General features: G+C 36.0%; 2 protein-coding genes across 2 annotated transcripts; one reads left to right on the top strand and one right to left on the bottom strand.

The window, feature by feature from the left end:
- The first annotated feature begins 1468 nt into the window (after window positions 1-1468).
- On the top strand, window positions 1469-4277 carry LOC120635250 (protein ALP1-like). The gene is made up of 2 exons (XM_039906211.1): window positions 1469-1828; window positions 3191-4277. The coding sequence occupies exons 1-2, from the start codon at window positions 1503-1505 to the stop codon at window positions 4083-4085; spliced, it is 1221 nt and encodes a 406-aa protein (XP_039762145.1). The 5' UTR covers window positions 1469-1502; the 3' UTR covers window positions 4086-4277.
- LOC120635251 lies at window positions 1825-4431 on the bottom strand. The gene is made up of 2 exons (XM_039906213.1): window positions 4277-4431; window positions 1825-3066 (listed from the first exon to the last, which is right to left on the bottom strand). Exons 1-2 carry the CDS (start codon window positions 4410-4412, stop codon window positions 2177-2179), a joined length of 1026 nt encoding a protein of 341 aa, XP_039762147.1. The 5' UTR covers window positions 4413-4431; the 3' UTR covers window positions 1825-2176.
- Window positions 4432-15092: the final 10661 nt, after the last annotated feature.

Raw genomic sequence — 15092 nt, 5'->3', positions numbered from 1 at the left:
AACCGCGACAAGTAGTTTTGGCAGTCCTCTCGTGATACTAACCTGACACTGCCTAAAGAATTCTGAAGAGACCAAAACAGGTGGAAATCTGAAGGTGCAAGGTCAGGACTATACGGCGGATGCATTAATACCTTCCAGCTAAAGTCTCATTAATTGTTGCTGAGTGGCTAAAGATGTGTGAGGTCTAGCGTTATCATGATGAAAAACCACATCTCTTCTGTTAATTGATTCCGGCCGCTTTCTCTTAACTTCTTGCTTTAATCTCATCAGTTCTTCGCAGTAAAGTTCATAATCGATGGTCCTGCCTGGTGGAAACAGCTCATAATTAGTGTTGCCCAAATGCAAGAACAAGACGAGACTTAGCCAGTCTTGGTCTTGGTCTTGCGCCAATACATCTGGTCTTGGTCTTGGTTTTGGTCTTGCGCTCCCAGTCTTGTACTTGGTCTTGGTCTTGCAGCAAGAGTCTTGCAAGTCTTGCAATTACCTATTAGTCTATTACTATTTATTAAAGTTTACTTTAAATCTTAGAAAAACGTATTAGAATTGGAACATTGTGAGCTTGAATTAACATAGCCATAGTAAAGATCAAGCAGATTAATAAATAACTGAAGATTTGATAAGAAATTCGAAAAATCAACTGACCTATATGTCGTTTTCCATGGAAGTAACTGTTTCTTAATAAACATTTATGATTTATAAGCTTACATTTGCTAAAACATGTAAAAAAACAAATTAATTACAATAACTTGACTGTATTTTAAAGAACAATACTTATCTGTCTAGAAAGAGATTGAACCCTCAACTTATAAGAAATTTAATAAAAGAGTTTTACGATTTATCATTTATTTGAATAAAAAATAAAATACAACACAAATCAACAGCTTTATCATTAGGTTATGATACTTTATATCAATTCTTTTGACCAAGAATTAATACAAAGTAACCATCTGGCTGACTCATCACTTAACCTATTTCTATGTTTTCTAATTACTAATGATGCTTTAGAAAATAACCTCTCAGCAGGTACTGAAGTTGCAGGTATTGAGAGAAAATCACGGGCCATTTTCGATAAAATCGGATACTCTGTCTCATGCGTCCTCCACCAATCTAAAATGTCTTCCGAGCTGGCAGTTCTTGGTTTTCTCAGGTACTCCTCCAACTCGTCTATCACTAAGCCTTGAAGACAAGATCCAGATGACGTCGAGGGACATTCATAGAGTTTATCAAAGTCTATTACGTCTTCATCTTCATCACATACTTTATTGTCTTTTTCTGGTAATTCCAGAGATTTGTTCAGTGAGTGTAGACTTTAAGGCTCAACTCACACTGGCGCAGAGTCGAAGCGACGCGACGCGTCATGTTTTGCACGGTGACGCGCGCCTTCGCGAGGCGACGCGCGTCTTCGCGAGGCGACGCGCGATTGTGCGCGACGGCGCGTAGTGACGGAACCAGTTCAGAGACTTTCGAACATTCGTGAATGGTGCTCGCTCGACAGTATTATAATGGTTGATATCGATCTTATCATGATTGCTCTAATATCAGAAGCTGAAGAGGAAGAAAGTGAATTTACATCAGCAGCTGAGGATAGAAAAATAAAACGAAAATTTTGGGTTCACGAGTTATGGAAGAAAAGACATATACTTGGCGAATTCAGAACACTCTGTAGTAATGATTTAAGTCTGGACCCAAGATATTTTTATGATTATTATAAAATGGGTTTAGATAAGTTTGAAAATTTGGTAAATATTTTGAGGCCTCACATCCAAAAGCAAGAAACAAATTTAAGAATACCTATTTCCGTTGAAGAGCGGATATCAATATGCTTGAGGTAAGTACATTTTTAAGCTAGCTTAGATTTCCATTCTATTCTATTCTAAAGCATTAAAATAAAAATAAAAAATGTAAATTGATTAGGAAGAGTCAAAAGCATTTATTTTAATTTACATAGATTTATTTATCTTTAATTTTACGCGCATTATTAAGTACACAAGGACAGTTCTTCGAAAACTGATACCATGCATATCTACCTATCACATAATTTTAAGCTAAAATCTACATCACATTATTTCCGGAAAGTACAGGCGTAGGTATGACAAAAAATAAGTATTTATAATTTTTTGGAGAACCGTCCCTTATACCGTAAATCATGGCATTAAATCAGTCATACATAACGTCATTAACTGTAGTCATTATCACCATCCCTTTGTTGCCGCGTCGTCGTCCCAATCGGCAATGGTATGTATGGTGAAGGTGGCAGGTCGAGATCTTCCATACGATCTTCCACACGATATCTCGAAGAAGTGCTATTTTCGAACTGATTAGGGATTATGCTGTTGCTACTGGATGACGTTTTTGACTGCATTGAGTATGTGTTAGAAGGAGTATAAATGGTTGGTAGCTGTGTTGTATAATACCCGGTATTTGGCTGCATTTTATAAGTGTTGGAATTAGAAATACAGTTAGTGGAATTAGATTGTAGCTGAAGACTTTCTGATTCGGTTCGTAGTTCTGTTGTATAGCCGATGGATGAAGAAGTATTTGCTTGCGTTGAGTTGATATTAGTTGTTTCAGGTTGAAAGGTGCACATTTCATTCGAAGCAACTTTTATTTCCGCGTCAGTTACTAAAAGCAATATCTGTCGTTTCAGTAGCACTTGCATTTGTATTGGCATCCGTTTAACCGTTTTGGACATAGAGAGAAAAAAAGTGTCCGTTGGATCTTCTTCTGTTTTCTTATTTTCCAAATATTGTGCGAATAACATTTGTGATAGTGGTTGTGACTTCTTTCGAGTAGTATCGGAATGACTGGATAATTGTGATTCGGGTCGAGATGGCGACGCAACGGACAAGTTTGTGTCGGTATCAGTGTTTACGTCATTTTCTTCGGAGCTCTCTAAGTTAGACGTCTGTGGTTTGTTCTGCAAGTATGGTTTTAAAAACTCCAATTCTTTTTCAAATCTTATTGGCTTATCATTTGATCTAGCAGAACCACTCTTAAACTGTCTTAGCCTAATTGCTTTCTTGTAACAATCTCGAATTCTTTTCCACCGCTTTTGACACTCTGCCTCTGAAAAAGGAACACAAAATAATTTTTAGGAACACAAAACAATTATCGTAACACAAAACAATTGTAACTCTTATTTTAATTCAATAAAATGTATTATTATATGTGTATTTTTTAATTGTTACAGATTTATGACTACAGCAATTAGCTTTCAAGCCTTAGCTCAAAGTTATCGAGTTGGATACAGCACTGTTTTAACAATTGTACATGAAGTTTCCGCAGCAATATGGAAACATTTACAGCCAATTGTCATGCCGAAGCCAACACAAGAATTATGGACTAAAATAGAGGAGGAGTTCAGAACCATATGGAATTTTCCTAATTGTATAGGGGCAATTGACGGTAAACACGTCAATATAAGAGCTCCCTGGAATAGCGGCAGTTTGTACTTCAATTACAAAAAATATTTTAGTACTGTCTTGTTAGCTGTTGTTGACGCAAAGTACAAATTCATTATTGTTGACATCGGAGCATATGGACGTAACAGCGATAGTGGCATATTAAACAATTCTAAATTTGGACAACGATTACAAAATAATACGATTGGTATACCGCCTAATAAAAGGTTGCCAGGTATGATAGAGGAAATGCCACTTGTTTTTGTAGGAGACGAAGCATTTCCCTTGTCCGAACACATCATGAGACCATATCCTGGAAATCAGGTGTCTGACAATCATGATAAGAAAATTTTTAATTATCGCTTAAGCCGAGCAAGGCGCTTAGTAGAAAGTGCTTTCGGAATTCTGACACAAAAATTTGAGGTTTTTCAAAAAAAAATAAAAATGCAACCAATGCATCTTGATTCTATGATTCTTGCATGCACATGTTTGCATAATTACGTAAGAGAAAATTACGAACTCGAAAACTTGGAATTGCCAAGTGATAGTATATTACAAGATATACGGTCAGTCGATTACCATACTATGACAAATGCCATGGTGATCAGAGAGACATTCAAATCTTATTTTATATCCGAGCATGGGGCAGTACCATGGCAAACTGAAATGATCAGACGATGTTAAAGAAGTGATCATAATGTTACGTAAATATAACTGTGTGTGTTTTGTACAGACAACAGCACGTCAAGTGTAACACTTGCACTACGAAAGCCGCCATTAGCACGAACGGAATAAATACGAGCTCAAGGTCAAACTGTTACGTTTGACGTGCTGTCGTCTGTACCTAAATGTAATAATAATTATATAGTACTTACCAGAAATTTGCATTTCACCGCTTACTTTTTGCCAGGCATTTTTCCTACAATTTTTATCACTGTAGGTTTTCGCCTTGACGTTAAACAGACAATCATACTTCTGTACTAAATAAATTAATTTTTCATCTTCGTCCATTGTCGTCGTAGTTCAGCACTGTCGTCCGTCCGTTGTGGTCGGCGTCTGACGCGTCACTGCGCCTGAGTACGCGCGGCGACTCGCGAATCCGCTCGACTCCAGCCGAGCGTCGGAGCGCGAATGCGCGCGTCAACGCGCGTCGACGCGCGCTTCCATATTTACATAGCACAAATTTGTACTTAAATAGTAGAACAATAAAGGTGAATATGCTTTAGGCGGAGAAATATGACGCGTCGCGTCGCTTCGACTCTGCGCCAGTGTGAGTTGAGCCTTATATTCTTCATAAAGTTCATTGAACTTGCGCAGACTTTCTGTTTTAAGTTGCTTCCCCCACATTGTCAGGTCAAAAGTCTGAGCCTTATGCCTTGGGTCTAAAATTAAAGAAGTACAATAAATCCAGTTGCTCTTCTTGTAATGTTTAAGCATTTTGTCTCGAGCTGCTTGGAAAGCTAGAATGAGCCTTTCATCCACTTCCGATCGATTAGGTTTCTCATCTAACTGTTTTACCATGGATTCAATTTTATCTAGCAAGAGATTAAATGATACAATGACTAGCGGTAACGTAACATATTTGTCTCCACCAAGTTTTGTACTTAAAAGTTTAAAGTTTATTAGAAATTTATGTAATTTTTCGAGTACCTGCCATTCATTAGCTGTGATTTGAAAATCATTCAATTCGGTGACAGAACTGCACAATATGTCAATGCCCGCTCTCACTTTTAAACCAAATCCAATCATATCATGTGTGGAATTCCATCTCGTTGGACAGTCAAGAATGGCATTTAGATTTGATGGCACGCCAGCTGCTTCACAAGCAGACTGAAACTTCTTCTTCACTATCTCACTTCTTTTTATTTTACTGGAAATACTGCGTAACTTTGTTACAGATGTACGCGAGTCAGCAATATTTGGTGCAGATTCTTCATCTTCCTCATCCTCAGTTTCGTCTGCATAGTCTTCGTACTGCTGATCTTGCGCGTTAGTGTCAGACTCACAGTGTAATGCTAAGGTCTTTAATAAATCTTGTACACCAAGGTTTAAAATGTGAGCAAAGCACCGGAAATGTTGATTGTCTGAATCAAAGTGTGGCGGCAGCTGTTTGCCCAGTTCATACATAAATTTGGTATTTGCAGTTGCGTTGTCGACCGTGATACCTTGTATTTTATCAATTATGCCATATTCCAATAAACATTCATGGAAAATCGTTGCAATATCTTCCCCAGTATGTCGACCGCGTGATGGTATAAAATCAAGAACTACAGATCGATACTTCCATTCGTTGTCTATATAATGAATAGTAACCCCGTAGTAACTCCTACCAGCAATTGACGTCCACCCATCAATGGTAAACGACATTTTAGATGATAATGGTTGAAGTCGTTCCTTGAGATTCAATTGGAGCTCTTCAAATCGCTCTTTGACTTTCCTTCTAAGTGTAGACCTTTTAGGAAACACCATATTAGGGCAAATACGTCGAAAATATACTTGTGTAGCTTCGTCATCGAAAAATGAGAAGGGAAGATATTTTTTCACCACCCAATCAACTGTAGCTGTCGTGATGTTGTCACTGCTGTTTTCCGACTGAAACAAAACAATAAATCTTGTGTTATTATTTAAAACATACTAGGTTTGAGCGTATAAGAGGAGGAGGTTTGTTGTTGTTAAATCGAGAAAATCGTTAAATTGATATTTGTTATATTAAGGTTGCACTGTACTGTAATTTACCAAAATAAAGTACTTAGTTGTTACTGGCCGATTAAATGAAAATATGGGTGTTTATAAAAAATATTTAAGACGATAATTACATACTTAATATGTCGCACCCCTAGATGAAAACACCACTAACTCAAAAATACTTACGTAAGTTAATGGCGTTTTTGAAAGTATCGCATGAATAGCTACGCGGAGTTAAAATTCTTTTAACTGTTAAAAAAATATTCTTACCTGTCCACTTCTTCCAGCGGTTACTAAAAAGCTTGTGATATCTCCACTTAATTTTGGTTTAACAGGAAGAAATATTTCTGATTCCTTTTTGTGGAAAGACATTAGATGTTTCCTTAAGCCTGAAGTGTTTCTGTTTTTCATTTTTATTTCAATGTTTTTATGTTGGCACAATTTACACAAGGCAGTTTGGGATGCATGAATTATTTCGAAAAACTCCTCAAATTTGCTTTTGGGTCTTTTAGATCTGTGACTCAAACTCTCGTTACTCGGACTAGAATAATTTGAATCTACGTCACTCATATTAAATTGTACACGTGATACGTTTTTAGAAAACAACGAGAATTAGTAAAAACAATTATTAAGTTAGAATCGAAGCACAGCTCAATTGGAAATGACTGGAATTAAAATAATTCCTTAATTTATAGTACGTTTCCTTGCTTTTTACCGCGCCGCCTCGCCACGTGCCGGCTCTATGAAAAGGATGCCGCCGCAAATCGAACGATGCCGCGTGCGGCGTACAAACACACACTAAATATTACCTACTTGTACAGACGCGACCCGTGAATAAAATATATGTAAAGAATTAGTGCCAATCACTATTCTTTACATATAAGTGAATGTTTTGGCGTGCATCTATACTAATATTATAAAGCTGAAGAGTTCGTTTGTATGTTTGATGACAGAAGTTTTAAAATAAATAAATAAATCCTGAACGTCACTATACCTCCAAAGTTACTATTCCTCGTGGACGAAGTCGCGGGCACAGCTAGTAAATACTTACTCTCATCATCTCTCTCAGAGATATTCGAACACTTTTTTGCTATTTTTTCTTGTAAAAACTTAAGAAATATAATGACTAAATGTACAATAATAGTACCTAAGTAATTAGTTTAAAACCATATAAGTAATCAATATTATAATTACTTACTAGAATGAATTATTATGACATCTACTACCTATCCTCACCATTTTATCCTAATCATAATACTACTTGCGTGATCAGTATAATGTATTCATTTTCATTCTAAGCACTCTGAAACTTATTTATTCTTTGGAACACCTGTAGGTACTCTTAAAATTCGAAATTATTTTGCATGAATAGTGTCAAATGTTATGATTTCGGCGCGGCGGCAACGATTGTTTTAGATTTCAAAAGAAGCCGCCGGCGCGTGTATCATAACCATGTACTTCCGAAAAGCGGCAAATTTCTTTGAGAAGTAAGTACAAAACCTTTGATGCCGCATTATCAAAGTGCCGATGGTTAAAACATAACTATGCATGCACTCAGTTTGATTTTAATAGATATTTTTTTATTCGCTATGTTTATGGTATTAGTCGTAATGCGCATAGGTCCAGTTTTTCATATTCTTTGATATAGTTTTTTGCGTCTCATAGAATTCCTAAGCGTACCTACCTACCTATACACCGAACTGTTACACCTAACTACTCCGTGAAATAGCGCTAAGTCCTAGCTGCAAGACGCAAGAGTCTTGCAGGCTATGTCTTGTTCTTGCTCAAGTCTTGCACGGTCAGTCTTGGTCTTGGTCTTGCTAAAAATACGCGGTCTTGTTCTTGGTCTTGGTCTTGCAAAAACGCAAGAACAAGACCAAGACTGCAAGACCAAGACTGAATTTGGGCAACACTACTCATAATGAATAATGCCCGGCCCTGCCCCTGACCGGCCTTTGACCACGACCTTTTTCGCACGTTCTTGTCGTGCATGATCCACTTCTCATCACAAGTTATCAGCTTCTGCAAAAATGCTTCGGTTTCATTACGTCATAATAAAGAATCACAAATGAGTACACGGTTCATTAGGTTTCTTTCAGTGAGCTCGTGAGGTATCCAAATATCCAGCATCCAGAATTTTGATCCAGATCCAGCATCTTTGACATGAAATTTTCCGGATTGAAAACGCTTAAACCAAATTTGAGCTACTCTCACAGACGCTGAAATAGGTCCATAAACATCGCAAATTTTTTTCGCGGCTTGCGTTGCATTTTTATCTTTTTTGTAGTAAAATTTTAAAATGTATTGAATTTTTTTTATTAGATCCTCTCATCTTGACAATACGAAAAACAAATAAAAATCACTCATATTCTTAATTTGAATTTGGAATTATCTTCTTTATAATTTAAACTTTTAATGACACCAAAACTAGCCAGATACAAATAGTATAGCTAAAGAGATTTTATTGCAAGTTCATACATACTATAATGCTAAAAGACTTTCTCCCCATCTATTATAAACAATGCCTTATTGTTTTCGGTAGGACGCATTTTCTGTATGAAAAGTTGCAGCCAGACTACAAATTTATGGGCAATAATCCATCCACTCTCAGTTGTGGTTGCTTCGGCACCAGGGGTAGCGCCGTCAAAAAGCCTTAGGTTGAGACTCTTATTTTAAAAATCAAGAACGGCGGAGAAACTGTCCTGTGACACTATAGCAGCAAATTACAGGAGTCAAAAGTCCTCTTTCAATGCTGGATACGACTCCAACTTGATTTTTTACGTAGGTCGACAGGACTTAAGTTGGCTTAGTCGATGTAGTGGGTACGCAGCCCAGTCTCGTCCATATTGAAAGTCATGTCAGGCCCAATATTTTGTATTTTAACAACTTGCTCTAACAAGGAATTAAATCTATTCAAAGCCTCTCGCTTAAACCCAGGTGATCTCAATGCGAAGTCTAAAATTCTTAAACCACCCTTTTTCAGCTATATTGCCAAAGAAGAACTTCGCTTCCCCTTTTTTCTAGCGAACTCTCCAGCTATATGCAAAAAATCTGTTCGTGTAATGCCATAAAGGAGAGAATCCATCTTTTGGACATAGTTGACGAGCTCTTCTTCTTCTTCCATTGAAAAAACCGTTTCAAACCGGTCTTATTAATCTGATTGTTGGTTATTTGAACCAGGACACGAGAACCCAATCAGCAGGTCCTCAAAAATTACAGGTACTCGGAAGAAGAATAAACGACCAAATCTTGCACTTATCTCTAAAATATAATTTTTATTAATACATAACTATAACCTAAAATAAACTATTTAAAAACTAAATGAAATCTAAAACGTCCTCGAAACCACCGCAGCGAGGCACAGTTCCTAAGATGCTGGCAGCATTGCCCCTCTGGATGGCCAAACTAATTCGTTGGCCAAGGTAACTGCCCGCTCTAGGATCACCGGTAGACTCGATAACCCTTTTCGATAATTCTTTGAAAAGGGCTCTTGCCTCCGGACCCCACGGTCCCAAAGTCTCTACTCCAAAAGGCACAAAAATGAAGCTGCTATCCAGGTTTTCATATTTACGCCTCTTGGCCTGCTCGGCACTGGAAGCAGCCGCACCTACCATTGACGAAGTGGCCTGGATGTGTGATGCAGCTAGGGTTGTAGTAACACAAGTTGCATCCCACAGAAGTGACCTTCCAAGCCTCCAAGGTATGAGCGTCATACCATCAGGTCTCTTGCCATCGCTCCGCGCCAAACCAATAGGTTCTAATACAGCTGGTACGTGAGCGGTAGCTAGAGAACGTCGGATGATGTCGTTGATGGTGCTATGGCGAGAGAAGCGACCAGCGCTTCTTGAACAGGAGAGTCCATGGTGACCGTAGGTGTCAACGCTGTCACCGCAGTGGCATCGATGAGGCTGAATTATAGAGGCGCCAAGCCTAAGACCAATCACCACCGATAGAGTGGTGTGGTCTAACATAGTGCCCAGGTTAGCTGAAGGGAGAGCATGTAGCCAGTAGCCGGACTCCTTAGCAGAGAGAGCGAGAAGACGAGCACGGTCTCTTTTAGATGGCATTTGGTCTAAAAGTGTGTCAAAAGTTTTTTTGCAAACAATGTCGTCCCACTGTCTCTGTGAAGAAAAAGAAACCGGCAAAATACTGGGACTAAGAGCAGACCAACTATTTCTTGCCTCTGCCAAGTATGACACTTCTATGGAACCCAAAGAATTGGATATAATTTTTTAAAAAAGAGTGTGTGGACTGTACACAGAGGAAAGAAAAGCTGGCAGCGAAACACTTGAAATTTTGCGAATTCCAAGACCGCCATACCCTATCGGAAGTGAGGCCTGGGTCCATGCCTGATTACTTATGGGACAATTTAAAATATTAACAAGAATATCTTTTATAAAAGTATCCAATTTTTCCATTAAAAAATTAAATTTCCAAAGAGGTGAGCATCTAAGAAAATACGTAAATTTTGGAACAAATAAACAAAAGCGAATAATAGTTAGAGCCATATGTGGATTAATTTCGAAAAGACGATCGGAAGTGTTGCTAAATTGGGAAATTAAATCGTCAATAAACTGTGGGACTGACAGTTGTTTGTTGGTTATAATCCAACCAAATTATGAGCTACAAGTCGGCCCACAGGTGCAGGGCTGTAAAAATTGGGGTCATCAAGCTGAATATTTTCTGGAAAACTAAAAAGTTTAGTATTTATATATCGCTGCTTTAATTTGATAACGACAGATCTCAAAAATGTATTTTTTTCAGGAGAGCAGTTTAAAAAAAACAAAAAATTGACTTATTTATATCTTTTATTTTAATAATGGGAATCCTTTGAAATTAGCAAAAATCAACGTATAATCTAAGAAATGTTCTTATATTATTGACCTACTTAACTCTTTCAGTACAAAAATAACACATAAACTTGTAAAAAATAGCATGCTTCAGACATACGTCAAACAGTTTAAAATTGAATTATTATCAACATTGGCATAAACCATAGAATGACCTTTAACTTGACAACATCCTTTCGTGAACAATGACACTATTCCTAATAGAACAAAATATGTAGTAGGCTAAGCAATTTTTATACAATGACTCATGTATTTTTGATGCAAATCTTTTGGAGTGGATTTTTCAAAATAATGTAACATTTACAATTACATTGCTATTCTAAAGAAAGTGAAATACAAAACTAATGTATATTTATTACATAATGGCATACCTTGTTTTGTATGGCTAACTTTCTATCAGTCTTCAACGTTAAAAAGATCACAGAAAATACTCATTAGTAAATTACTTTATTTTACAGAATACACACTACACCCAAAATTGCAAATATTAGTTAGTATCTGTTTAACAGAAACAATGTTTTAATAACAATCTCCTACCACAAATTATGTATGACTAATGCCACAAGCCCACTTTAACAAAACATAAACTTTTTTCTAATAAAACAATCTTTTATTGAACCACTAAAATCAAATAAAATAACACAAACTTCAAAAAAAAATGTAAAACTATGTACAAAAATTGTCTTATAAGTTTCTGAAATGGTAAAAAAACTATGTCTGTACCTCCATAGGTATACGAACTATAACTATTATGAAAAAATACTTTTATAGATTCTCAAAAAATGGGGCGTAAAATCTGGGAATAAGTTTTTATTTAGCAAAGTAAGTAGGCCTTTTTTCTTTTTCTCACATATCATCATTTTAGTTTTGTAAATTTTCTTTAGTGAAATATTTTTATTACTAGTGCTACTGTTTCTTGTTTTTCCAATATTTTCAACTATCACTTTCTTGAACACATCACTTTCGTATGAATTTTTATAATAAAATGAGTAATTTTCTGTATCTTTTGCTTCCACTTTTAAAACGACAACATCTGTAATTTTAACTATTTCTTTTTCTGTATTTTTAGTATAATTTTTGCCTATGGAAGTAGCTAAACTTTTTATATCAATAAAATCATCATGACTCAGTTCGTGAACTTTATATGGCGTACCTGTTTTCTTAGCATTCCTAATTATGTGGGTATACTGGTCTGGAGTATATATAGGGCCTGATTTCAGTTTTCTGTATTTGCCTTTCAATCACAGAATGAGCACTGTCGCCATCATTCTGTGTGTGCCCTTTAACTAAAAATTTATGTGTGATTGTGTTGATATAATCAAAATGATGAACTATATAGTGCTATTATGTAATGATTTTTTTGTTGTCCACAACAATTGTCGGAATAGAACACTAAATCTAGCTTGGAATCAAGGTTATCAGCAGTTTGTTTTAAATTTTTAATGTACTCCAGAACGCAAGTCCCAATCTCAACAGCCCCTCTTTTTGCTTGGCCTTCGTGCCAAACAAAACAAGTGACATCCTTATTTTTTAAATTGCACACAGTAAAATTATAGCAGTTTAACTTAGAGACATAATAAAAATTAGATACCTCGCCCTTCGGACAACTCATTGCAGCTTGGAGATCATAAACACAGACGATAGTATTATCTGCTGTGTGATTCTTATCATCATCTTTTGCCTGTCTCGATAAGTTCTTTTCTTTTAAATGTTTCTCATACTTTTCCTTAAGTATATTTCTTTCTTCTTCAGTGGAATTAGAATATGCTGTGCAATCTTCGCATTGATCCTTTTTTGGTTGAAAAAATGAAATATTATTTTCATACGTAAATATATTATAATACATAATGTAAGTTGCGCTCGGTAGACCCTTCGATTGGCATTCAGCCACATTATCTCGATGCAAATCTGCTACAGTCTTACCACCATCTATGTATACACGTTTAGGATCCGCTCGACAATAGTGGCTCTCTATTTTCGGTATTGAATCAAGGTGCTTTCTAATACCTTCTTTAATGGCTGGATCTATAGCATGATGCAACGCCGTGTTTCCCACGTTTATCTTGCTCCAAAGATCCCGATGGCTGACTTTTTTCGAAAACTGTTCTAATAGGGCGATCAGATATAGCTAAGGTGGCCTTAAAATATTGTTTACATACTCTAATACGTTCGCCATCTACTGTCAAATAAAAAGCATTATTATTCCCGCGGTTACTGTTATGAACTTTGTAAGAATATCTTGGTTTAATAGTTGAAGTATGTCTCAATATGTACTCTCTTTGTCTTTGCAGGTCGCCTAAGCTCTAATAAGTATCAAAAATCTCTTTTCGCTGGGTTTCTGATATTTTATTCGTACATTTTTGTTTGCACTTCTCACCACATGGAGTCTTCATTGATTTTTCTGGCACAATTTTACCACATTTTGATGTGTATTCCTGTCCTCTATTTCTCAATGTCTTTGCTTGTACGCATAACCATTTTTCTGGATTTAGCTTACGTTTTCGGGTTAATTTTATTGTATTTGATGATGGTGAAAGGACTGCAGAATTATCAGGATCAGTAGTGTCTAATATAGTTCTGGAATTTGCCTCTGAATTGAAGCTTGTTTCAGGATTCTGGTTAGAAGGTGCAATCTCATTTGAGAGACAGACTGATATGTTATTTTCTACCTCTGGATCTGATATGATAACGCCTGCTACGTCACGACTTTCTGATTCGGAATCCGATGAGCTGCTTGAATCAGAAGAAGAAGAACTGCTGGAATCTGAAGAACTGGCACTAGATGAGATTCTTGAGCTAGACCTTTGTTGAGAACTGTTTAAATTTGTAATTGCTAAATCAGACTGATTCTGTTCAATATTGCTGTTAATTTCGATAGCTGTTGAGGAGGTTGGGGCAGCAAGACCAGTTTTATCACGATCAGATTGCCTGTTTAATTTATTATCCGCTGTTTGAAGAGTGGTTTCGGAAACATAGTCTCTTTTGTTCTGTAACGGCAGCAAAGGCTTACGAATATCAAAAGTAAACTTTTTATTTGGTACCTTTTTGGTTTTAGAATATCTTTTCTGTCGTTGTGTTGAAAAAGTTTTATTAATGTTAGTTTCATAACTATCCGAATCACTTAATATTATATTATTTTCGTAGTCAGGATCCTTGACACTATCGTCTGAACAAAAATCTTGTTCTTCTATAGGAAATTAGTTAAATACCTTCTTGTTTTCAACCAGCAAAGGTGATAATGCATTCCTTTCTTCGTATTTTTCAGGACCATAATCAGATACCGAAATTGGCAATAATTCTTCTGAACTGATATTATTTGTGTTTTTCTCCATGTTCATGTTTTTAAAAATCTGAAGAGTACGTCTATTATTCACTGCGAAAGAATAAAATAATAAGATTAGATCATAATATTGTAAGGTATTATTTTCAATCCATAATTTTTTGCTCCCACACCATGCTTCATCATCATCATCATCATATTATCAGTCGCAGGACATCCACTGCTGAACATAGGAACATAACCTAACCTAACACCATACTTATAATTAATGTCACATTAAAAAATATTATTTTATTGCAATTATCTTGAATAATGGCGCATGTTCAAAAATCATTCAACAATAGCACAATAAAGTGACATATTTGGCAAAGAATAATCGTAAAACTTATGACCTTAAAAACGAAACAGACATATTTCGCATTAGGTCCCTAAATTAATAAAAATAATAATTGAATATAAACTTATTTTGAAATACGCAATTAAGTTTATGTACTTACTTGTTTTGATATTGTCACAACACCAAATACCACGTTCTTTAAGTGAAACAAAACACAACTATCACATCAAAACTTTTTGAATATGGTCACAACACGTAAAATGACTTTATCTAAGAAAATATTCTAAAAATAACAATATATACATAGGAATATGAGTTTTATTCACAAGATGCTTAAGGTTAGTTTGGATAGAATGGTAACATTACAAAAATAATGACACATTTAGTAATGTGCCACTGTCAAATTAAAGCAGCGATATGTTTTCGGAATGTTACATGTTAATTCGGGCATAATATAAACAGGCAAATTTGCATTGAATTGAACCTAACAAGGCACCTTTCAGTAATACGATTGTTACAATTATTGCCTATACCTAAAA

The sequence above is a fragment of the Pararge aegeria genome, chromosome 26 (genome assembly GCF_905163445.1).
Source record: "Pararge aegeria chromosome 26, ilParAegt1.1, whole genome shotgun sequence".
Classification (NCBI taxonomy): Eukaryota; Metazoa; Arthropoda; class Insecta; order Lepidoptera; family Nymphalidae; genus Pararge; species Pararge aegeria.
Note: the sequence above shows the minus strand (reverse complement) of the source record. Positions and strands in the feature narration are given on the sequence as shown.

What these genes read in the sequence shown, in the direction of transcription:
- LOC120635250 (XM_039906211.1), top strand. Translation starts at nt 1,503, where the DNA reads ATGGTTGATATCGATCTTATCATGATTGCTCTAATATCAGAAGCTGAA. An exon ending in CGGATATCAATATGCTTGAG is followed by an intron (nt 1,829 to 3,190) that starts GTAAGTACATTT and finishes TAATTGTTACAG; the next exon opens with ATTTATGACTACAGCAATTA.
- LOC120635251 (XM_039906213.1), bottom strand. Translation starts at nt 4,412, where the DNA reads ATGGACGAAGATGAAAAATTAATTTATTTAGTACAGAAGTATGATTGT. An exon ending in CGGTGAAATGCAAATTTCTG is followed by an intron (nt 3,067 to 4,276) that starts GTAAGTACTATA and finishes TTCCTTTTTCAG; the next exon opens with AGGCAGAGTGTCAAAAGCGG.